Source organism: Metopolophium dirhodum, chromosome 8, assembly GCF_019925205.1.
Source record: "Metopolophium dirhodum isolate CAU chromosome 8, ASM1992520v1, whole genome shotgun sequence".
Taxonomy (NCBI): domain Eukaryota; kingdom Metazoa; phylum Arthropoda; class Insecta; order Hemiptera; family Aphididae; genus Metopolophium; species Metopolophium dirhodum.
In genome coordinates this window covers 32,794,105-32,820,374 of record NC_083567.1, presented here as the reverse complement: position 1 = coordinate 32,820,374, position 26,270 = coordinate 32,794,105, and the positions used below count along the sequence as shown (strand labels likewise).

At 26.6% G+C, this 26,270-nt stretch overlaps 1 protein-coding gene across 2 annotated transcripts; it reads left to right on the top strand.

Annotated features, from left to right (window-relative positions):
• Positions 1–904: 904 nt before the first annotated feature.
• On the top strand, positions 905–12,452 carry LOC132950788 (ABC transporter G family member 23-like). Of its 2 annotated transcripts, XM_061022349.1 has the most exons (16): positions 905–1,018; positions 1,083–1,293; positions 2,901–3,033; positions 3,094–3,248; positions 4,171–4,278; positions 4,340–4,433; positions 4,793–4,921; positions 7,944–8,074; positions 8,147–8,369; positions 8,496–8,661; positions 8,750–8,862; positions 10,072–10,142; positions 10,606–10,694; positions 10,771–10,953; positions 11,098–11,184; positions 11,398–12,452. In XM_061022349.1, exons 2-16 carry the CDS (start codon positions 1,172–1,174, stop codon positions 11,628–11,630), a joined length of 2,037 nt encoding a protein of 678 aa, XP_060878332.1. In that variant the 5' UTR covers positions 905–1,018; positions 1,083–1,171; the 3' UTR covers positions 11,631–12,452. The 2 variants fall into 2 exon arrangements, with proteins under 2 accessions (XP_060878332.1, XP_060878331.1); XM_061022348.1 differs by having other exon boundaries at positions 937–1,293.
• Positions 12,453–26,270: the final 13,818 nt, after the last annotated feature.

Here is a 26,270-nt window from a genome sequence, read left to right as displayed (position 1 = left end):
GTAAATTGTGTCCCATTTTTAATTTATTATATAAATTGCAGTCTGGGTTTATACTTAATTTTGTACTTACATTTTGGCCCAAGTATATTTTGTAAACATCTAAATTGCGGACTACATATTTAATACATTCATACGAAAATTACGTCTTAGGATATTATTGAACAATTATTTTCTTTATATTTTTTAGACTTTAAAGACTGAAGACATAATTGTATTAATATTGGTTTTGTTATAAATATTGGCTTTGCTGTTTGTGTTGTTTATGATTAAATATTATGTATTATTAACATTTAGTTATTGGGTAATTGGTAAAAATGTATATGAATTATCAAACTTAGTCGAAACGAACTTTTTGATTGCAATTTTTAATTTTTTCTTGTGAAATTTATCTATTCCCATCATTTTTCAGCGTTTTGTCCCCTGACTTGTAAACTAATATAATATGTATCACTATGCATGTTTTTTTTAAATATCCAGTGGTGAAATGTATACGCAGTATAATTATTACTGACCATTTTTCGAGTTTACCTACTCTGGCCGAAAGAATTATCTGAGACCTCAGTGGTTATCCTAAAATATGTGTGCACGTTAATTGTTTTTTGGTAATATTTATAATTTTTTTATTATACAACATTAAAACAATAAAAAATATAGATATAATCGTTTAAAAATTGGATTTCCTTGTTTTTTTCCTGCGCGGATCATCATATCCTAGGCGGTAATTTCAATTCAGAGTTTCTAATACCATTATAAAAAAAAAATAAGTAAAAACATTTGGAAAAATTAAAAAAGAATTTTATTAGGTATTAACCCAACCCCCACCCATCGGCCATCACAATGATCAAGGACACCAAGAAACCTACTCCAGGCACCGTCACTCGAATCACGATTTAACAATTATACTCTTTCTATTTTTTTTAATATGTGCTACGTATTCTTAGAAATGTGTTTACTTTTACTTAGCAGTTCGTTAATATTTGGACTGTTCGTATTTCAAATATCGTTTAATTTTTTAACAGTTCGTAGTTATACTAGTCAGTATAGGTTTCTCAAATTGTAATTCATTGCCTATTTAATTTTAGATTTGTTGTCCAGTGAAAATGTTAACGAATATTATCTAGCCAAAAACCAATACTTTTATTGATATTCAATAGGCAATAGCATAAATAAAATGGAACAAAATATGAAGGAAGGAAAAATTAAATACGACATAACAGTGACAAATGCTTTTAAGAAGTATGGACAAAATAATGTATTTAACGGTTTGAACATGACTGTGAAATCCGGTTCTATGTAAGTAATTTCATTTTTATAACAATTGAAAATATACTTTTTTTAAAAATTTAAAAATAATATAAAATAAATAATAATATTTAAAACGATATCTAGTATCATAGTATCATTACTAAAATTTTCATGCTCATTGTTATAAAGATATGAAATGTATATTATAGGATTTTATTTACACATTAGTAGGCTTAAATTTAGTGTTTACGTAGTTTAAATGATATCTTTGGCTCAAACTTATTAGGCTAGCTGGCGTATTTCTTATGTACACGAGTAAATATATTAGCTATATATTTATATATCTATAGGTAGTATATGTTTTTGAGAACACTATATTGTCAAAATTGTGTAAATATGTATTGTGAGTGTTTTTAAATTAAGCCTTTAAGGTATCATTGGTAGCCCAGGTTCCATTTGTGCTTGTTTACTTGTTAGGGTGATCTTTACTATCAACTATCAATGGAATTGTGTAGAAAGTAGATAATATACCCAAGTAACGAAAAATACATTTTTTTTTTTAAATTTAATTTTACTAAAATAAATGTTGATTACAAATATAAGCTTGTATCTTAAACAATTTAGTTGTATAGATGTATATTTAAAATTCTTATATCTAATTACTATTCATTTATTAGTCAAAATATTATTGATCAGGTTACGGGTAGATATTATTGTATTCTCTCGTGAATCTAAATTATTTATATTTACTATTATTTTTCTATAATAAAATATGTTAATAGTTATTTTTGAATAAAAAATATATTTAAATGTCTGTTAAAATTGACGACAATTCAAGGGCTAATAACAATAAATTCGTTTTTAATATCAACTCGACAAAATATAATAAGTTTAACAACAAATATAAACAAATCTCGTATCCTTGATGTCATAACACTAAAAAATTATATAAAAATAACAAATTTACTTAACTATATACCAATAAAATCCATAATTAAAAATGTGAAGATAATTCACGTACTATGGCTCACACGTATCGCATTCCTAACACTTCAGCGTATACTAGTAATGTATTATAAATTATTAGGTAGTTATAAAGGTACTGGGCGAAATGAATAACGTACCTTTATTGAATTTACAATGATGTTATTTTTTTTACAACTTTCTCCAAATACTTTTTCTGAACTATCGGATAATTTCACATAGTAACTCTGAATCAAGATATTAATGTTTACTATATTGCTTGTTGCGCAACGATTTTCAATATTTAAAGTTATTCATAAAAAATAATTAATAATATTAAATATTTTTGCCATTCACGAAATATAATGATGAATAATATGATATGAGTGACCTTGCATAAATGGTATGTTTTAATACCCAATACTACAAATACAATTAATATAGAAATCTAAAAAATAACATTGTTATATATTATTCATATTAACAGTCAAATAATGAATAAGCTAATACTATAAGCTATAGCTTATACTATATAGTTGCGTAGTATTTTTGCACTAATTGCAAAGGACTTTTATTAAATACAATTCTCAACAGACAATAATGTGATTTGCCTATCACTGCTTCTAATGTGGCATCATCAACCATACAACTATGCTATCTTATTACATTGAAATGTTTTATTTTTTTTACAGCTATGGTCTTTTAGGACCAAGTGGCTGTGGTAAATCGACACTTCTTCAATGTATTTTGGGAGCATTGCCATTGGATTCTGGTTGTATTGATTTACAAGCAAAAAGTGTAAACGACGTTGGATATATGCCTCAGGTAAATATTTAAACTAATTTTAATATATAACTGATTTATTGACACTTTTACTTTTTGAAGGATTTATGTCTGGAAGTCACGTTAACCATAAAGGAAACCTTTGAATACTATGGATCACTGTATAGAATGAGCAAGATAAATATTAAAAACAAATTAGACGAGCTTAATGAATTCCTACAGTTACCAGATTTAAATAGTTACATTAATGAAATAAGGTAAAATATCTTCGATTAAAAATAAAAATAAAAACTGCAGACTATATAGGTACCTAATATTATATCTGAAAAATCATTCTGTAGACTGTAAATCAATACTGAAATATTAATTCATAGTCCATACAGTCATTATTTTACATTAAGATTTTCACATTTATTTGTGTTTGTATCAAATAATATGTTAGAGATATTATGCAATTTTTTTTAAATATTTACTTTTCTAAATAAATGTGTTGTGTAAACCATATTTATAGGTAGGTATTTCATATTATGTTATTTAAAATACAAAATTATATAATTAGTACTTAAGAGGACGTCACCCGCATGTGTTGTCTCTATGTCTTACACGTACGACATAGACAAAATGCATTTAAGCAGTTTGAGTAAAACTCGCTCAATTTTGGTGTTAGAATAAAATTACCTTGTCACAATTCAATTTTATAATAGGTATTTTTACTCTAGAACCAAAATTGAGCGAGTTCTACGTGTGTAAGACGGAAGCAACACACGCGGGTGTGATGTCCTCTTAACTGATTAACAATTCAATCGATGTCAAATACCTCGAAGATTATAATTGTAAAATTATATTAAAAAGTCAAAAATAAAATAACTTTCTATGACTTATAAATCGAATGACTATAGTCTATAACTGTACAACCTATATACCAAATTCATTGTACATAGATCAAGGAATGGTAGTCGTCCTTGATTGATATAAGACCACTTTTCCAGAAAGTCTTGGATTTGAATAAATCAAATTATAATTTTAATTACATTAAGTTACTAATGCTATTAAATATTGATGTTTAGGTTATGTAGGAAGAATTTTCATTAATAATATCAACATATCAATATTAATTTAATCTACTAAATAAATATTTGCAATAAACTAATAACCATTATTTATTTTTATTTACATTAGTGGTGGCCAGAGTAGAAGAGTATCTTTTGGTATTAGCTTATTACATGACCCCAAAGTTATGATTTTGGATGAACCTACAGTTGGAATTGACCCTTTACTGAGAGAAGGGTAACATGAATTATTACAATTAAGTTAAATATTATTTTTAACTATATAAAAAATAATTTAGAATTTGGGCTGAGTTTACAAAAATGGCCAAAGAACAAAAAAAAACAATCATAATAACTACTCATTATATCGAAGAAGCAAATAAATCTGATTGCGTAAGTCAATATACTTATATAGTGATAGGTATGTAATATATATATATATAAACTATACGATGTATGTGTTGCACAAACCTTTATTTATGTAAAACAAACGAATTTTAAATTATGTATTTCTCCATGATTAGACGAGATTAGTTAATTATATTTGAATGTATCATAATAATGTGTATCAAATATTTATGATAATTAACATAACTCATATGGCACAAAATAAATACATTTATATAATTTTATAAATGTATTTTTGATTTTGTATAATTCAAACCTTTTTGTTATTTAATAATATACATTATTATACAACGGCATATTACAGGGTTTTTGTATCGAATTTTGATAAAATATTATGTTCATAGGTCGGCTTAATGAGGAATGGTTTAATAATTGAAGAAGGACCACCTCAAGATATCCTTGTCAAATATGGTACAGATACATTGGAATCAGCTTTTTTAACGCTTTGCTGTAATCAAAGAACAATTAACAAAGTACTATACCTTGACATATTTAAATATAAATATATATTATTTATGTATGCGTATTGCGTAGTTACAAGACGATAGATACACTCATGTGCGCGTGACTTAATGTTGTATTTTGTGAGGGTAGGTAATATAATAATGTCGTCACATGCCTACCTACGTAACATTTTAAATCTTATAACCAACGATTGACAATTTCGTTAATATCCACTTATTGTACCTAGGTACGAATAAAAAAAAAAACGCGATGTTGTGATAAACGAATACCCCACTCCATTAATACAATGTAGGTACTTGTAAAAGAAAAATGGTAAGTATCTAGCTTTATCTAAACACCTCTATTTTCTAATAATTAATAATTTCTTATACTTACTATAAAGTTTAAATATTTGTTTTGGAAACCTTCGGTTTATTAATTCTTCTCTATTTATCTAACTAATTAATAGCAACCGGATGTATTATCTGACTCTGTTGGATTACAATTTATCTATTTATCTATCGTATTCCGTTTTTCCGTTATGTGGTATCATACCTGCGAAAACCTCGTAAAAATCAGTGCATCTTTCTAGGAAAATAAGTTAAATATACAAACAGCCAAGTGTATCTGTGCGTGTTTCGTGCAATATCATATTTAATCGTGTACGTTTAAAAATTATAATGTGAAATTTGAATACTTTGCATTTGTGATGCGTAAGATGAATAAATAAAATTAAAATTGTAAATAATTCAAGAGTCGATTTTCTAAAGTTGTGCGGTAATCGATATTTTTTGTCATGTTAGTAGAATGTATCTATACAAAGTGTATCATATGTCATTGTACGCAGGGGTTTTTAACAACTGTGGATCAATGACATAGAATTTCGTAAGAACGAAAAGAGACGTGTTTCTTTATTTTTAACAGGCAATTTTTTTATAACAATTTCAAAATTAATACGCAGGGGTACCAATATCAAAATCAACTTTATTTTTTTAAATGGTAACTACTATATTTTTGAATATATTCTGATAAAGCTTTTTTTTCTGAACATTTTGATCGTCAAATAATCAATTTTGGCTCGCTAGTTTATTAACTATGGTCTTCTAAAGTTTAGTAAAATATGTATTAATACTTTTAATTGAAATTATTGACATAGGTTTAATTTACAAGAGCTAAATAATGTTTTTCTTATAACTAACTTTTATAACTTGAAATTTGAACCATAAGTTTCCTATATTGGTAGGTATCACACGCAAAGTATAAATTTAGCAGTTGAAATAATTTAAGAATTATTCAATAATTGTGATTTAAAATAAACTATTTGCAAGATATTTAGATAAATGGTTAATCTCAATATAGGTTTGTACCTAACTTATGCATACTTTTAATCTGAGTTAATAATAGATTTAAAATATTATTATAACGATTACAATTAAATACCATTAGGTATTACCTTAGTCATCTAAAAAAGAATTCAAATTTATGAAATCGTAAGAAAAGTAACTGTGAAGTAATTAATTACGGTTACTTATAATGACAAATTAAAATAATAATACTGATTTCGATGATTGTATGTTAAATAAAAATAATGAAATATGTTTGCCAACAATTTTGTTTGTTTTTTCTTTTTGAGAATGTCATTAGATTACCGATTAAGTGTATAAAAAAGTAGTTATAAAAAAAAATTATTTAGCTCTTGTAAATTAAACCTATGTCAATAATTTCAATTAAAAGTATTAATACATATTTTACTAAACTTTAGAGGACCATAGTTAATAAACTAGCGAACCAAAATGTATGATTTGACTATCAAAATTTTCAGAAAAAAAATCTCAACCAGAATCCATTAAAAAATATAGTAGTTATCATTTGAAAAAATAAAGTTGATTTTGCTATTGGCACACCTGCGTGTTAATTTTGAAATTGTTATAAAAAAATTGCCTGTTAAAAATAAAGAAACACGTCTTTTTTCGTTTTAACGAAATTCTATGTCATTGATCCATAATTGTTAAAAAAAACCCCGCGTACAATGACATATAAGATACACCCTGTATAAATGTATATGCGTGCTTACTTTAAAACAGGAATTTACCGTGATAAAAACAATGTTTTTCCAAATAAATCCCCACCACTTATATTTGTGTTAAGTTCCTTGAAATAATAATAAAAAAAAATATATCGAATCATAATAACTATTTTATTTTCTGTAACCAATGACAACTATATTTATAAACAAAAACATTTCGTGTGTACAAATGTGCGTGTTGAGCTCATCTTTAAAATTCGAAATTTTAAAAATTCTTTCTTAATGACCTCTACATTGCGGTACTACAGCGGTACCATGAAAATGTCAAGCCTCTATCTATCACAGTTTTGGCTATACGTTGGTTAGTCAGTTTGTATATCTCGTTTTATACACACAGATACATAAATTAATTATTACTATGTAAACAATGTCAACAAGGATAATAAAATCACTTATATATTGGTATGGGAACGATGTCGCATAATATTATAATAATATTATACAGTCGCTACACAAAATATATGCTACACTAGTTCACTACCATCTGATGACCGTATGTTATTGAGACGAAGGTCAAACTTTCTATCTAGTGATGTCTGTATAAAAGGTAGTTGTACATAATGTGTTTTTACACTTAGGTAAAATCAAAGATCAAATAAAATTACATTTTTTCACTGTTGATATTACATTGTGTAAGAACCGACAGGAAAGTTACATTCCATAAGTACCTAACCTATACGTGGGGGAGTTCATCAAAGGAAACAAAATTCCTTCAGAGTTCGTAGGAGGTTTGACCGACGCAATATGGTTATAATATGTCTCAAATTACAATAAAGCTCAAACAAATAATACATATTCCAAAACTTAGCTATTGTATGACAATAATATAATAATATTATATTATATGCGTTGCTATATTATGATCGTGTGTTTCGTGCAATGATTTATAATTGGTTTCAAACTAAAATTAATTATAAGGCTGCCTTCTAGTCGTACCGGTTATTTTCATACTTTTATCTATTTAGAAAGTCGACAACACTGTTCAAGTAAAAGAAAAAATTCAACAAAAAAAAATAATGGAATCGGGAAACGTAAATTTGTATAGAATTAAAGCATTGTTGAAAAAAAATTACCGGGTATGCTCTCGAGATTATTTGTAAGTATAACTTTGATATTATTCTAATGTTGTGGTTTACTAGATGTTACTAACTAGTGCTGTACAATATAGGTTGTTATTTACTGTGATCTTACTTCCCATTTTGCAAACATTCAATTTTTGTTTTGCGATTGGAGTACCGTTCAAAGGTATGAAAATAGCTTATAAAAATGACGAGATTAATATTTTAGATTGTCAATATTCAAAAGTTAATGGATGTATTTTTGACAAAAATAGCAATCAAACAATGAGCTGTGTTATCATGAACTACCTCTCATCACATGATTATGAATTAGTGAGTAAAATATAAAAAATTGTGTTTATGTGTTTAATTTTAATCGATAAAAATTGAGGAGGTTACGAGCATTCTTAAATGGGTCTTAACTCAATTTTATTTCTAACTTATTAATTAAAATTACAGGTCGAAGTACAAGATCGGGAAGTTGCTGAAGCTGGTATAAATCATAAAAAGTATATTGCATTTCTATATTTTCCTAAAAACTATACTAGTGGTTTAACAAAATATATTAATGACCGTCAATATTTTGATTTAGAATCTAGAATTTTTGTTCATTTAACGAATGAAAGTAAGTATAGTTAAATTGGTTATCAGCAGGTAAGATTATAAATATAATTTTGTCGTTTCATTAATGCATAAATAATTTATAATTTCAGATATTTTATTTAGAAATCAAATTACGATGGATGTGTTACAATCAATAAATTATCTAATTATGGAAGCATTAAATAGTTGCTCTAACAATCCAGTATCAATCGGTGTACCCTTGGTATGATATAACAAAATATGTATATTTAAATTAGTTAAAAATTAAAATATATATTTATGTGAATGATCTGTTCTTATCATACTTCAGAAAGTATAATATGGTCATTACTCATTAGTCATTACCTACACGTTAATAATAATTATTGTTATTTACTATAGAGAATTTAGAGGTAATATCCTTAACTCATAAGTGTTAAATATTGATTAGGTATTAGGTATATTATTATCTTTGTTACTATATTAATAACTAGCTGTCCCGCCCGGCGTTGCCCATGCCATAGATTTGTTTTTTATCTTATATATATTTTGTAAAAATTGTATACCTATATCTACTAATTATAATAGTAATATAATATGTAAACAAATGATTGTAACTCTATAAATAAACAAAAAAAAGCATGGTATGAGCGCCCTTTTAGCTACTTAGGTATAGGGATTGAAAAAATAAACTATAAACACACTCTAAATCTCAAGGAGTCTATTGATATAACTTTTTATTGAAAACGGTCAAGTAGTTTTTGAGTCTACCAACTTCGGATAAACCAACGCAATTCAAGATCAATTGTTATATTATATGTTACCTACTTACCTGCGGCAACCATTTATATAGAAAAAATAATACTAAATATCTACAAATTTGCTACTATTACTATATATTATAATATGCAACCAATGACAACCGTTTATTTAAACAAATCGCATAGTAAAAGGCCCTTAAGTATTTCCCAAATTTTTCAATTTCTGGGAACTTTTCCCATTTTTTTTCCCGTAAAAATCTCATTTGGAATAGTACGGACATAAATAAAAAAAAAGGAGACAAATCGGTCCATCCGTTATCGATTGATTGATGCACTTACCAATGAACAGCTTTTCATTTTTATTAAACAGATTAATACCTACTTACATGTTTTTCGTGTTGTGTTAATTTATTTTTGAGTTAAAAGTTATATACATACTATTAATTCAACTAAGAGTTTTAATTTTAATTGGCATAAACATATATACCTACGTACGTCGTACATAAATATAATATAGTTATTATTTTTACCTATTGTTTAATTTTTTCAATTATAATATCCAACACGTACCTGCCTATAGTACAGTTTTTTTGCCAATCCATGTTTCTTATATATTTTATGAGGAAAATTTTATTGTTAAGTTTTCACCAATTACGTTGTTTAATTTTGTGAATTTATTTTTGTTGTTGTAGGAGTTCAATAATTTATTTGGAAAAGAAATAAAATCATTTGCCAATGGTATCGTTGCTCTTTTTATAGCCATGTAATTATTTTATTTTATGCTTACATATCAATATACATTATTTTAAATTACAAAATATAAAGTTTATAAGTATTTTAATAATTATTGAGATATGTTTTGAAAATGCAGATACGATTCAATCAATTATATATAATATATTGCCTATGGCCTATGCTATAGAATATAGGGAAACCATTATTATCGTTAAAATATATATTATTATGCTTAATTAATTTTATAATACATTGTTGTACAATATTTTCGTTCATTAGTAAATAAAACATTACAGGCTCGTAGTTTTATATTATGAGTATATTAATTAGTTCATAGATATGAATAAAAATGTAATTTGCTTATTATTAATTATAGACTTATAGTAGTGTAATTTACCATTTATTCTATACTTTGTAATGAAAATAATTGTATATTATGCAATGTGGATCAATGAATAACTTGTTTGAATAATTTAATTTGTTTATTTTAGGGTAGCGTTTTATTTCCCGAGTGTATTTGTGGTAAGCGTAATGATGTCGGAAAAAATGGATGGACTCCTTAGCCGATCGATGTTTGCAGGTATCTGAACAACAATTATTTTACACCAAAAATTATGTATTTTTAAATATAAACAATAGTGCTATATTTGTTTCAGGTGTCAAAATATTGGAATTGATAATTTCTATGTTGTGTATCACAACAGTGTTACTTTTGTTACAAACGAGTTCCTCCTGTTTTATTTCATATTTTTTATTTTTGAATCCAATACAAATTACCAATGGGATGTTTGTCTATGTGTTGTTATTACTACTATTGGGATGGATAGGCTTCTTATTTGGTTAGTATTTAATAATGGTTATACTTTATACTTTCGTAAATTAGTGAAGTTAATTATTGCGTCTTCATAATACAATTTAATCCGTATTATAGTAGTTAACTGTATAACACAAATTATATAATAATTATAATATTTTGGTTTTAGGTTTACTTACTGCTGTAATATCAACTACAAAACTAGGCGGTGTGTACATTATAACCGGGTCATCTATGACTCAGTTCATATTATCAGGTAAAAATACTACTCGTGTAAAACCAAATACATCACATTGATGGAATATATAATTTTTCTATTTTAAAAACCTAAGTACCTACCTAAGAAAGCTGTTGACAAATTAATTACGCTTACTGCTTAGTGTGTACCTATATCTATAAGTTACAGTTATATTACGTTTATAATTTGTATAGCGATAAAAACGAGTATTTTATGTAATGTTACACTTAGGTGCAATATGGCCTTTGGAAGGACAGCCCCAATTATTAAGACAAGTATCCAAGCTACTTCCTATAAGGCTAGTAGGAAACATAATGAACGATATAGCAATAAAAGGGTGGACATTGGATCATCCATCAATCATAACAGGAACTTCGATGACGGTTTTGTATACCATATTATTAATACTTGTATTAATTGTATTAGGAAAAATAAAAAAAGACTTGTGGGTTATACAGAAATAGATAGTCATGGCATTATACACAAATACCTAATACTTAGTAGAAAACAATATTTGATAGTAATATGGTAACATAGTTATTAGCTTTTTAATCACAAAGTTAAGTTTTTAATACGATGTATACGTTATATTAACATATAACTATCTGAATTATAGTTTGATAAAATTAGTAAGTAATACATTTAATAGAATTATTAGATAATAAAAACATTCATAAAAACTAGAAATTTAAATTTTTCTCGAATTATATTTTCTAGACAATTGTATAAGCAATACTCACGAGTCATTATATTATTACGAATATAATAATGACCAGGTGCACACATTATTTATTTTATCAAACATACGACGTACAACATTTACAAATTATGAATTGTATATCTTATTATTGTAATTTCAATTATTTGACAAATTTAATGCAATATGTTTTTATGCACTATATACTTAGGTATACTATAATATTATATTTTGTCTGATTTCATAAACATTGGTGTATATGATTATTTGTTTGAAGTTGCGGTAATGAAAACTATTTTCCATGTGGATTATTTTAAATTAATCATTGTAGTATAAATACAAATTGATGAACTTTCAACTCATATATTAGATTTGTGTATATTGAAGTTTTTGAATGACTAGGAGGGCTAATTTGCTTAAGTTAGGTGTACAATATTTAAATGTAGTCAATTAGGCATTTGAATGTAAGTAAAATGTATATTATAAATTATGATGTAATTTGATTCAATATTTATTTGAAAAACAAAACATGACTGTATATAATATTATAAATGTATAAAATTTAAAAATAAACAATTTTTTTAAAATTAAAATATTGTGTATAATTGAATTGGGTTCGTACATAAACTGTGTTCGTTTTATTATACCTATATTTATATTGTATAATATAATATTATTTAGATACCTACCGATCTGATCACTCAATTGTATCTAACATATATTGTTTAATTTTATAAAGAAAAATAGAGTGTTATTGCATATTGTTATTATGGTTTGGAAGATAATATTATATACTTCATTTAATTTTCAAACGCTTTATAGTTTATAGACACAGACACATTTAACTATATAGGCATAGGTATATTTATCGTAATGATTCGTAATGATTCAAATTTCAAATACATGCAGAAAATATCTAACCACACGATAAAATATTTACCATTTTGTTATTATACATTTGAAAAGTTATAATCACTGTATATAATGTTAATATGGTGTCAACAAATAATTTTATTTTTTTGTCCAAAAATATTTGATTATTTTTATTGAAACTCATTTGTCGATCATACTTAAATCTTAAATCTTCACCGATTATTTCTATTGAAATTATTTTAGAAATATATTGAAAAATATTACTTTACATTAATATACAAAATTTTAAAAGTTTTATTTTTTATTCTAATTTTATTTAAGATTGGATCCTACAATTTTAGGACCTAAATAGTAAGTGTCCTAAGTAAGATATTATTTAAATTTTACTTTTATTGTTAATTGTTACCATGTTTGTATTTGTCTGTTATTTTATTTTTTTCTAATTGATAAAACGAGTGTAGGTACTTTGAAGGTTGTATACAATCATTGATGAAAAATATTACTGATTACTTAGTTAATACTTAAAAAGATTGTTTTTTGATTTCCTCGTTATATTTGTTTCATTAAATATGAAGAAGAATTACGAAACAAATGGGAGTCATTTACGGTATATTGGTATTTAACAAAATCGGTTTTAGTACGAAGTTTATGGGTTTCTATATTAATCTAATGATAAATAAAGAATTCCCTGAGCCAATAGTTATTTTTATTTTTATTTTAATGATTGAAATTATATAATATGAAGTTATCTTACACTTGGTTTTTAAACTGTAAATTCAAATACATAATCGGTGGCACCGAACTCATGTATCAACGGTGGGTGGAAGATGGGTGGGTTATTGTTAAGTCAATAATCTGAGTATTGAAATTTGGTAATATTGTTCATCAGTTTAACTGTATCTCTATAAATTAACTGTATGTTCAAATTGTAAATAACAACATCAAATATAGGGCTATAGCTGTTCAAAGCACTATCATTTTAGCTGATATTTACTTAGTAGTATATAAATAAATAAAATCGTTACCGTACATTCCCAATAACCAAAGACATGTGTCCATCCAAGGGCATATAATGTCACAATTCGCTATTTGCTAATTACGGCTGTGCATTTTCTCTATTTAATCGTGATCATATATTCATATAAATACTATATGTATAAATTGTGTACCAAATATTTGTGGTACAGACGTGCAAATATGCACAAATATTATGGAGTCAGTTGAATGTCGAATGTCAAAAAGGATGACAGGCAATAGTTTAAGAACACAATCAATGTTCTGTATATGTCTGTTGGCTTGGTACCATGCACTTCGACTGAGTTTAATTATTGTAGATGCAGTAAGTAGTTACACAGAAGGAAGTCACCTGTTTGATATACAGCAGTTTGAATTTATTTTTTCAAGTTTTTTGATTGAGCATAAAACTAGTTATTGACAATGATTGAAAAAAATCGAAAATGTCTTAGGGCTATACATGATTATGGGCTACGTACCTATAGATAGTTCAAAAAGAGCAATTTTGAAAATTTTATCAAGTATATAGAAAACGATATTAAAAACTTTTGGTGAAAATTTCTAGTTTAGTTTCAAGTCAATTTTGTTTTTTAATAATAATAAAATGAGAAAATCGTTAATTTATGGCTGAATATCCAATGTCAAAAAAATGTTTTGTTTAAATACTTACCTACCTATGTATTTTTGTTTAAATTTTAACATGTTTATGAAGAATGTGCATACAAAAAAATTGTGCATATATAAATTTAAATAGCTTTTGGTTTCAGTCTTAACTACTTATAAGTTATAATTTAAAGGTACCTTGTATTAAATTTTCTATATATTTTTATAGACATTATTAGAAAAAAATAAATCAAAAATGTCAAATGTCAAATGTCTATATGACTATATTATTATATAGGTAAAAAAATCAAAAAAATTAAACCATACAATGATAGTACCTATAAATATTTGATGGAATTATCATTTATTTATGGTTAATCGTTTTTAAAATAAAACAAATAATATCAAAAACCGTTTGAGGCGGGAATAGTTATTTTACGGATGAATATTCAATATCGTAATAGAATATAAATTTCAAAAGATAAAAAAAAATTACTGTGAATTTAAGTGCGGAAAATTGGTTTTTGATTCACTAATAACCTAATAACAACTTATGAGGAACCTTGTATTACATTTTTAGTTTTTTTATTACAAAGAAAAAATTATTTGGTAGTGAGAGAAAAGCACATTATTTACGTATACGAAAAGATAAAAATATTAATATGTTTATTAAAATAGGAATATTTAATATAAATTGTCACAGTTTTTAAGGAGTTCGAAATAGGCAATTTTCAAACTACTATTACATACGAGTCTTGTAAATGTGTGTGTATTAAGTGATCATTAGTGTGTGTGTGTGTGACAGTGTGTACAAGAAATCGTGGAATGTGGCGAACACATTATTTACGTATACGAAAATATAACAATACTATGGATATTAAACGCTAATAACCGTCGAAAGCCACGTGAAATGATCCAAAACCATTTAAATATGATTAGCATGTGGGCAAACAGATGGAAAATCAAAATAAACGAATATAAATCTGTTCAAGTAACTTTCTCACTAGAAAATCTAGATTAAACTGTTAACTCTAGACTTCATATACTTAGACCACTCTTAAAATCCAAACTTTCCCTACCCAATAAACTTGTTATATACAAATCAATAATTCGACCAGTTTGGACATACGGTATCTATAGTTATGGAGCACTGAAAAGCCATTCAATACCAAAATGCTTCAGGCTTTTCAATTCATCTGCCTACGAGTGATAAAATCCTCTCCTTGGTGCTTCACAAAGACCTAAAAATTCCTACACTCAATCAACTAGCAAAATTATATTACTTTAAATTTCACACCAACTTAACCTCTCACAGTAACACATTAATAAATCAACTTTCTTCCACCTCACTTCCTGGTAATGGATGTAGAAGACTCAAAAGACAGTGGTCTAGAGACCCACTAAAATAAAAAAAATAAAATAAAAAAACCCCTTGATACTTAATATGTGCCCGGTCGGGTGGTGCTGCTGAGTGCCTGCCCACAAATGTTAAATTCTCCTGTCACTTACCAATACATATCAAATTTGCTTATTGTACTTAACGTTGCATGGATTGTAAATTATTTCAAATATAAAATAAAAAAAATATATACGGATATTAAAATAAGAATATTTAACACGCGTCCTAAATTTATTGTTTGCAAGAAAATAAGTTTTGTTTGTATATTATGTTTCAAATCAACTAAACTATTTTTATAACAGTTAATCTATATTTTTTTATTATTCTACGATATTAACCCTTAATGTTCATAACCTGGGTTCGAAATAAATTCATTTATTTATTACGAATAGTTCTTATGATTTTAACAGTACCAAAGGTTATACATATTTGATAAAAATGAATAAGATCTTGGAATTTTAGTATATTATTATCATTTAATTAAGAATAATTATGATTGCATCTTTGCCCAAAATAATATCGGCTATAAGATATTTACCATTCAAATATTGAATACATAAATGAAAAATGATTATGTTTGACAACATAAAATATAAATAACTAAATTGGTGTAGGTATGTCTGTACTATGTTCCTATAGTTAAAATAAAAAAAATACTAGGTATCTAGTTATTTATATTAAATAAAACAAACAAAATCGTCGGCAAGTATGATGCACCTGCGCAAGCATGCTCGCTTCCTTTTTATAATTTGTATGCTTTGATAACATTATAGATTTTTCTGTACGATTTACTTTTTGGGGTATTTTAAGTTGTATTTTAAAACCGTAGTTTCAAAACTAAGGTTTTTAAACCATTCAAAAAGTATCAACACTTATTATTTTCCCAATTAGAACTACCTTTTGATACTGATTTACTATTTATAAATAAATTTACATTTTAGCATTTTATTATTTATAATATACATAATTTGTATTATATATAGATAATTGACTAATTATATTAATTTATGGTAAAGAATATACTTTATTAGGGTTTTTTGGGTATTTACTATTTAGGGTTTTGATTATACTACCTAGTTAAACGGTATCCCAGCATAACCGTTTGTTAAAATGCATTTTTATAACGACGTACCAGGTATACGGTGTTCAGTTATGACTTATTATATTGGACCACATGATGATCATGTTTGATTTATGCAATAGGATTTATAAATACTATGCCTAATAATAATGTGATAATTTTTATTTTAATATTTTATTGGGGAATTTATTAGTATAGAAGGTACAGATTTTATTTTATTACTAGACATACAACAAAACGAAAAAATTACTTTAGATAGTCAAATAACAATAAAAAAATATCCATACAAGGGTTTTAATGACTTTATAGTTTTAATTTAAGTGTCAACTGATTAAGATAGTGTCGATTAGAAACGATTTATATTTAATAAACTTATGTAAGTATCAGAACTTACACTACATAATATACAGGAATAAAATAATAGTAAGGTATATTAATTTAAATAGTATACTTACTACAACTTAACCAGCAAAAGATATTAAGATACACAGATTGTATGTTTTTATTGTATCATTCGTATGTAATTTTCATCACTTTTAATACAATTACACCAGTTTTTAAAACATATCGTTTAAAATGTAAATTTATATTTGTAACTAAAATATAAAAACACTTTAGTATTTTAAAATCAATTAAAAAATAATATTTGTATAGGTTTAGGGTGCTGCAGCCCTCCCAAAAATTTCAGGGAAACTAAAAAAATGTTTTCAGTGAACGAATTACTCAAGACGTAACCAAATGTATTAAAATTATAATTTGTATGAAGGTTACTACAAAAGTCTAAAATGTTTTATACTTATGTGGTTATGCCTTATACCCAGTATAATATCTAACTTACGAGCAATCCTAGTTAAGCTTCTCCTATATACGCTGCAGGGAAAACGAGTTTTTTAAGCTACTTATTTGGGTTTGGTCATAAACTCATAAACACATAACTATCGTCCCCCTCTATTGAAAACTGAAATTACACCACTGCTTTACTAACCAATCGGTTATTTTTTTTAATAATAGAGTTGAAAATAATAAGTAGGAAACCAGGAGCAGCCCTAGGGACCTAGGGCCTAGGGGCCACCCTTCCCAAGCTGCATTTCTAAACAATTGTCTACTATTGAAGACAGAATTACAAGAAAAAATCATATTATAATATCAACATTTTCTGAAAACTCTGACTGTGAATGGAAAACCATTTCTTTGGAGCCGCCGGTGTAGGATGCAATAACATTAGGGAGTGTAAAATGATAATACCCTGTTGATTAAATATAACATAATCCGATGTTAATAATAACAATAATATAGGTAGGTAGTACTTAATTGCACCATTGTAATGTAATGTTGTAGAACTCACAACTTGTAAACCACACGATGAATTATTTTCTTTCAATTTTCCCATTGAATTATTTACAAATCTAAAATGGTTTTTGAGCCATTTTTGTGAAGATGAAACTATTTATCCAATTGTATTTTTAGAGTCATTAGCTAGTCTCCCAAGGATATTCCTCTGGTAATATTTTGCTCTTATATAAGTGCACTGCTCCAAAAGCTACCATTCTATATATTATTAAAATAATAGCCATTGATTACTAGTTCCGCCTTCACATTAAACGTGCAAAACTATTTTTTATTTTGTCCCCTAAAAAATAGTAGCGTGCTACTATATAATTTTTTCCTTGTGGTTAAAAATTGTTACATAATAGATTACATAATATACCAATCGGTTTTCAAGTCGAAATTTTGACCTTGGGGTGCCAGGGCAATACACCTCTGACGAGGTGGGTCCTTTTTTGTTTTAATAATAAGTTACCTATGTATAATTGTAAAGTCTCATGAATGCCCGTGCCGTATACATTCAATTAAGGGGGTTCCAGTCGGTTATTTTCTAAGGAGTAAGAGTTAGGCAAATTACGTGGCAAGTGCAACCTGTCAATGTGTGCGAGTGTAAATGAACATGTGTGAGCACACACCGCAGTGTATGTCAACGTGTCGCGACCAGTATCCACATTATAAGAACCGGCGTTCTTGCACTCGCAGGCACATTTCAGTAAATTAAATTAGGAAATACGGTTACTTTTCGAACGAAAACATACCTCGGCTGACAAAATTGCGAGACTTGGGTTGGTGCGATTTTGATTTTGTAACAATCCTAACGATTATGAACACGTCCCCCAAAGAACGGTTGGAAAATTTTTTAGAAATATTAATTTCTTCAATACATATATGGTTGAAAAAAAAATGTTGTAAAAACTGAAATGCGTGAATATTATAATTTTGTAAAAAGTTTAAACTTTAAAAATAAAGCTCCGACCGTTCTCTCGAGAAGAAATGTTAAGAAATGTTATTATTTTTACAGCATTAAAATAGAACCATCTCAAGTCTCACAATCTTGTCACAGCGGAGGGTCAAAAAACGATTTTTTTTTTTTGACCGACCGGAACCACTTTAAAGTCTAAAAAACACCATATTACACTTATACGTTTTAAAACAATTTGCTGTGGTCCAAACACAATGACCTTTAAACCACTGCAAAATGATTGGCGTACAACAAGTTTTATGATTTTTTTTAAAATGATAAAATAACTTTTGACCATGATTATAAAATATATTAAATCTTGTCAACTTGCATCTTATCTTGAATTCTGATTTATAACTATTGACTAATACTCTATTAGTACCTACTATCATATAAAATGAAACCGGATGATCTACTTTTTGTTCCAACTAAAAATTACCATTTTCACATTTACGAGTAACTATTTATTGATTTATTTATTTATTGCGCATGGCACGTAAAGATGTAACACAGTAATAATAAAAGTTTTTTAAACACGATAATACATAGGATAAACAAGTAGATCAATTAACAAGAGTTAACAAAAGTATAATTTTAAATATTTAAGTCACAATATTTATCTAAATGTAGATATAATGTTATACGTCTACGTTTCTTAACTATTCGATAGCTTTTTTCCAAAACTACATTGTAACACCTTTGTGCCCAATTGAAACTTCCCCGACTAGGAAAATCGTTCTTTATGTAGGTGTTTGGTTTGTATATGACTTCCACAGTGACATTACTGGTCTTTCTTCATTTTCCACTTGTGTAGCATAAATAGTAAATACACTCTTAACCTATATTATTATGTCCAGTTCTTATTCGATTAATTAGGGTGATCAAATAAGTTATTTGTACAGTTTTTATTTAAATTGTTCACATGGTATGCAGCAAAATGTAAGTATTTCTCATATTAGTATAAAAATAAAATATTTGCTTGAATTAATTAATTGGTTTTTGCTTATGAGTTATATATTATTCACCATGACACTGTGAATAGAAGTAATTGATGTATTTAATTCAAAGTTTTAACCCTGGAAATAATTAATAATGTAAATGTTAAATATTAATTTGTACAGTTAAAAGGACGTCACACTCGCATGCCATTTTGTCTTCATCTTAACAAACATGTACAACATACCAGAAACTGTTTCGTGGGAAAAATTATACTTCTTCTGTATTTACAGTAGAAATACCATAATTCCACAACGCATAGAGAAGAACTTTATCTGTCTCGTAGTTTTTAGGATTTTTTCGATAGAACTAACCAATAATTTTTGATAACTTAATTTAATAAAAATAAAACAAAAAAACCTCATGTTCTCTGACTTATAACTTTAAATGTATTTATGGTATCTAAGTAATAAAAACACCACGACACAGATAAAATTCTCCCCTATGCGTGGTGGAGTTCCGGTAATTTTTCTACAAATACAGAGGGAGTAAAATTGTCCCGTGCAAAACAGTTTTTGCTATGTTGTACAATATTGTAAGATGGTACACAACACATGCGGGCGAGACGTTCTCTCAACAATTATTTAGAAATGTCGTTTTCCAAAAATGTTTAAGCTTTGATCTATGTAATTGTATATTTATAGATAGGTGATCAATTAGGTATAATATCGGTAGATTTATTTTCTTCGAGAATCGTACTCTCAAGTTATCATCACAATATTATAGCCGTTTTGAATCTATTTCTAGGACATTATTTTTTATCACAGTTATCAAGGTACAAAATTCTCAAGTTTATTCCGGTAAACAAATTACGTTTGTACGATTTGAGCACTTTGAGGCCAGCATAAAAATGTGTTACCTATAGAAGTAAGTGAATATGGTTTTGTAGTATAATTGTGTTGCTGCTACGCTCTTACAGCAGTTATATACTTACATACCTACTAGTTTATGGACTATAATAATAGTGTAGTTTTTATATCATAATCTAAATATATACGTAAACTGACTATGATAAATAATTATCTATGGCCTTGACCACTATTGCAGATCATAACTAAATGTTACGATATAGGATACCTATCTTATGTTTTAAATGTACCTATAATATTGACCTCCATAGTATACTATAGTTTCCAATGTATATATAACGATGATATACAAGTGCTTATTTACACCTCAATCAGATTTATGTTATAAGTCATCAATAAAACGCAATTAATTTAAAAAATGAAAAGTTAGTTATGTGATACCTACACGAGCGTAACATAATACATAATACGATACATTTTCAATCGTGATTCGTTTAGTGTTCAACCTAACCTGAAAACAGCATATTTAGAAACATTTTTATCTTCGAACAAATTTATAGGTAGTTCATTACAATGTAGTCAGTCCGTGAAAAAAAAAAAAACACCCAACTTTCAACTATAAAACAAATTGGTAAATGAATAATTATGAAATCATTATGCCAATATTACCGTGACTTATCAAATATAATCTATAAATTAATATTTCAAAAAAAAAAAAAAAAAACTTGCTGAATTATAATGCTAATATAATGACCATTTAACAAAAAATTCAATTAGAACTATACTGTTGTAAGGAATGAAATAGGTGGTGGGCTGTTATTAGAATTCTTAAAAGGTGTTTGTTTTGTTTATTTTTCAAAATATATCGCACAATATGTAATAAAAATTTTTTTTATAAATAATTGCGCAGGTGATGAATTAATTTTAAGACGTACCTAGTCGGGAATTCGGAATGAAGAAACCATCCATTGATGAATCTTCATGGATAATAAAATGTACGTTAAAATTAATTTGGATAAAACATTATTAGCAGGTATTTGAAGGTATAGCCGTATAGGTATAATATAGGTTACTCTTGCATATGATTTGGATCGAGTGTGAACAACCACAGTCTTGATTAGATGCATCTATAAGAATCATATACTCATATATTATAGATTTTTTTTTTATTAAAAATATTTTTTGCTATGATTATTTAATTAAAGTCGATTGATAAGGTTATAAAATGTTTTAATTATAAGTCTGAGTAAATAAATAAAATACATCAGGTTTCATGACAGTTTTTCTGCAATGTCGTTGTTTTTTTTTTAATACTTACTTACACGTAAGTAAACAGTAAACATAGTTTATCTTTCGAAACCAAATTAAATTAATATTATAATATTACTTGGCATAATATTTTATACGTAAAAACAATTTTTTTCATTTTAGTAAAGGGAACATTTTAGTTATATTTAACTTTTAAATTAAAATCTCAAAAAATCTTCAATAAATAGTTTACTATTTTATAAATATGTTAACTTCAAAATCTTAACTTTATATTTTGATGAATCACAAACTATACAATCAGTGTCTGGTTATGTTAACGTATTAATGATTAAGACAAGACAAAACAAAATAATTTTTAATCCTATGTAATTTTCACTGGAGCCCAAATATCTAATATGAATGTCTTAAATTATTTTGTTTATATTAAAAATATTATTGATATTTCTATAATCAATTAAGTTTTGTCTTACGACGATTTTTATACGTTTTTAATTTATCTTCTCTAATAAAATGTAAATGTTTTATTTTTAATAACATTTGTTCCGTACATGCGTATACATGCGTATATTTAAAAATATATTAAGATTATATTTATATTAAATAGATTTTTGAAATTGACATATTACTACCGTTGTTAAGGAACTTAGAAGAAGACTAACAAAGAAGATGTATATTTCACGTTTTATCTTATAGTATGGAAAATTGCCAAATTTCATCATTATGGCTGCAATAACAAATTCTTTCAAATTGCAGGTATATGAATAACAATTTTTTTACAACTGCAGTTATTCATCGATTTATCATAATACTGCGTACTTATGTGATATGCATTTATGATTGTATATTTACAATATTATACAGTATTAGAGCCTTATAGAATTCATTGTTTTTACAAATCGATAATTCTAAAATTTTTTTAATTTATAATTTTGAATATTAAAACTTACAAGGTTACTTTTATTATCGTTTTTATTATAATGTATTAAATTAATTATAGCAAATCAAACTTGGCTCATTATTGATTTTATATTGTGAATAATTTGAACAGGTAATATAAATACTTGTATTCAAATATTAAGACGCTCCCAACAAAGTACACGGCTGATTTGTAGGAATTTTACAAATATAATGGTGCATTGGTACTAAATTCTCTAATTCACAGTATATTAAAATCATTAAGTAATTTTTAAATTAACTATTGATTTTTTAATAAATATATTTGTTTATTAAATTGTATTCAATTTATACGATTTCAATAAGCTGTTTTATTTTTCACAATCACGTTGAAATATATTGTTAAATTACCTAAGTATACATTGCTCGAGTCCCATAATATTACGTCGGTCAATTACTAGCCGCAACTTGTGGTTCGGATGTTATTGTGATTATACTTGAAACGTTTTATTTTTTTGAGGTATTTATTTTTTCTAATACATTACAGTAGGATCATACCCACCATAATAATATAGGTATAATAATGCAACACACTGTTTTTTTGTATCCATTTACAAGGATCTATTGTAGTTACAGCTGAAAGAAATAATAAATCGATTGCCTACCGGACACAATTTGTCGCATCTAGTACCTATAAAATCATTTTAATTATTTAATTATTGAACACATTTAAAAACAGTTTGAGTGAGAAAACCAAAGATACTTCTTATGTTAAATTATTTTTGGTACCTACTGTAACTCAAATAAAAACATAACATTTCCACCAGATCTTAAAATTTATTTTTCCAAAGAAAAAAATTACCTATATTTTGGAATTTAAATCGTCGGCATCTTATCACAGTATAACACGGCATCTAGTTAAGTACCATCCACCATATCGTAGTTCGTAAGTATATATAGGTTTTGAAGGTTTCAAAACACGAACATAGTAGCATTCAAAATTACTTTATCTTACAGTACATATTTGTAATACTACCTCTATTAATAGGTACCAGTAAACATGCATAATTCATGTTTGTACTTGGCATATGTAATAATATGTAAAATCAAAAATAGACCATTATAGTATCAAGCGAGTCATTGGTATTACTAACCGAATTTGAAAAAAAAATTTGCAAAAAACGTTTAAAAAATGTTTATATTTAAACATCTTAATATACCAAACATAAAACCAACTTTAAAAACACCATAATTTGTTAAAAAAAACAATTTAATATTGTAAACAGAGTGCGTCACCAATCACGCTCATCCTATTTTGTCCTTTAATTATGCATTTTTAGGACCATATATGGTTTTATGGTTCTAGATTTTTATGACATTTAAGGAGTTCTCTGTGGTAATAAAGGGATAGGGACAATAAGTTCGATAAGAGTGGTTAAATGGCGGTTACCTTACGACAAATTTGAGGTGGTGTGTGTTGTATAGCAAGTCGAGGTATATTTTCGATTTTTTTGTCCGAGTGCAGCGAAGCGAGCGAGTGGCAACCCGGGTATCACTGGCATCAATCAATTTACATGTGGTTTAATTGTCACCTCGTTGGTCTTAATGTCACCTGTGGTCTTATTGTCCCGAGGTCTTACTGTCACCTGAAAAGGTCTTAATGTCACCAATAAATGTAAAATATTGTGGTCGTCTAGTTGTCCCAACGGTGGTCTAATTGTCACATTGTTGGCTTGTTGTAGTAAAAACTTATTATTTTGAAACTATTATTGTACATTTTTAAATAGATGAATTTTTTGAAAATGTTGATGTGTATAAATCGTGATAGATTCGAATAAGTAGTTTCTGAGTTATTGGACTTTAAGTACCTTTAAGGATTATAGCCGAAGTTAATGTTTGTGATAATTTAAAAATTATACTAATAATTATTAATAATTGTATAAATTTTGAAAATTGTCTGAATATAATAAACACTACACTATATTCTATACAATATCGCATATATTTAAAAATATGGTGTTCTCCTCTAGCCTTGAAACTGATATTGGATACCGATTTTGAATGCTGTTTAAAATCGAAATCGATACCAAAACCGAAAACTAAATCGAAAAACATCAAAATAAAAAATGTAAAATTCTTTAAAATCATTAAAACGTGCAAATCATATTATTAATTTCTTTTATAGAAATTTGAAGTTCAAATCTGGATGAAATTAATTAATTTAACGATTTTAGTTATTTTGTTGTAATTTAAAATCATTATTCGAGGTAGGTACTTGAAATATTTTACGTACATCACCTACATTTTATACACATTTTTTATTACATTTTATATTATTACATTTTCAAACGCAATGTTTTCGACAAATATTAATTCAACCTATTCTTTTACTATATTATCAAAATAAATTACTTTAATATAAATATATCAAGTAAATATGAATATATCAAATAGTAATATAGGCTGACAGACCGTCTTCCCTTAGAATCGTTTTTCGTATTCAATGATATATCATTGAATTCAAATTTAACGTATCCATATTATTATGGTGACAAATAGGACACATATTAAGTACAGCTGATCGGTAACCATTATATGTACCACCATTTTTTTGATTATGAATAGACTAAAGATTTTACGTAAATTTAAATCTGAGATTTAATATTGTTTCCTAAAATGTATTTTTGAGAATAATGCATTTTTATGCACAACAATTTAATATAGAATATTGAAGTAATGAGTATTTCAATTCTACGTGAATTCTACGCTGGAGTGGTGTACCAACATAACTGTGCATTGTATATCCTGACTCTGTGTTCCGTAAATGCTCGTTATCGTGAAAAATTTACTTTGGGTTCAATAGTGTTTAGGGTAAGACATCCAAATGTTGAGACTAAAACTCTTAAGAAATGATTGTTACGTATACATGTTGTAAAAATATTGATAAATGATAATAGAAGAAAGAATTATAAAATAATTCCATGAACAGAGGTATAATCATATTGATTACTCTGATAAACAATTATACATACGGAGGTTTAAAATTTAAAATGTAATAATTTATTTATTTTACTTATATAAATGTATCAAACTATGCTGTTCAATAATAAAACAATATTGTTATTTAATTTGATTGTTTTGTGTTCTTCATTGTTATTGTACAACCATTTTTAGAATTTTCA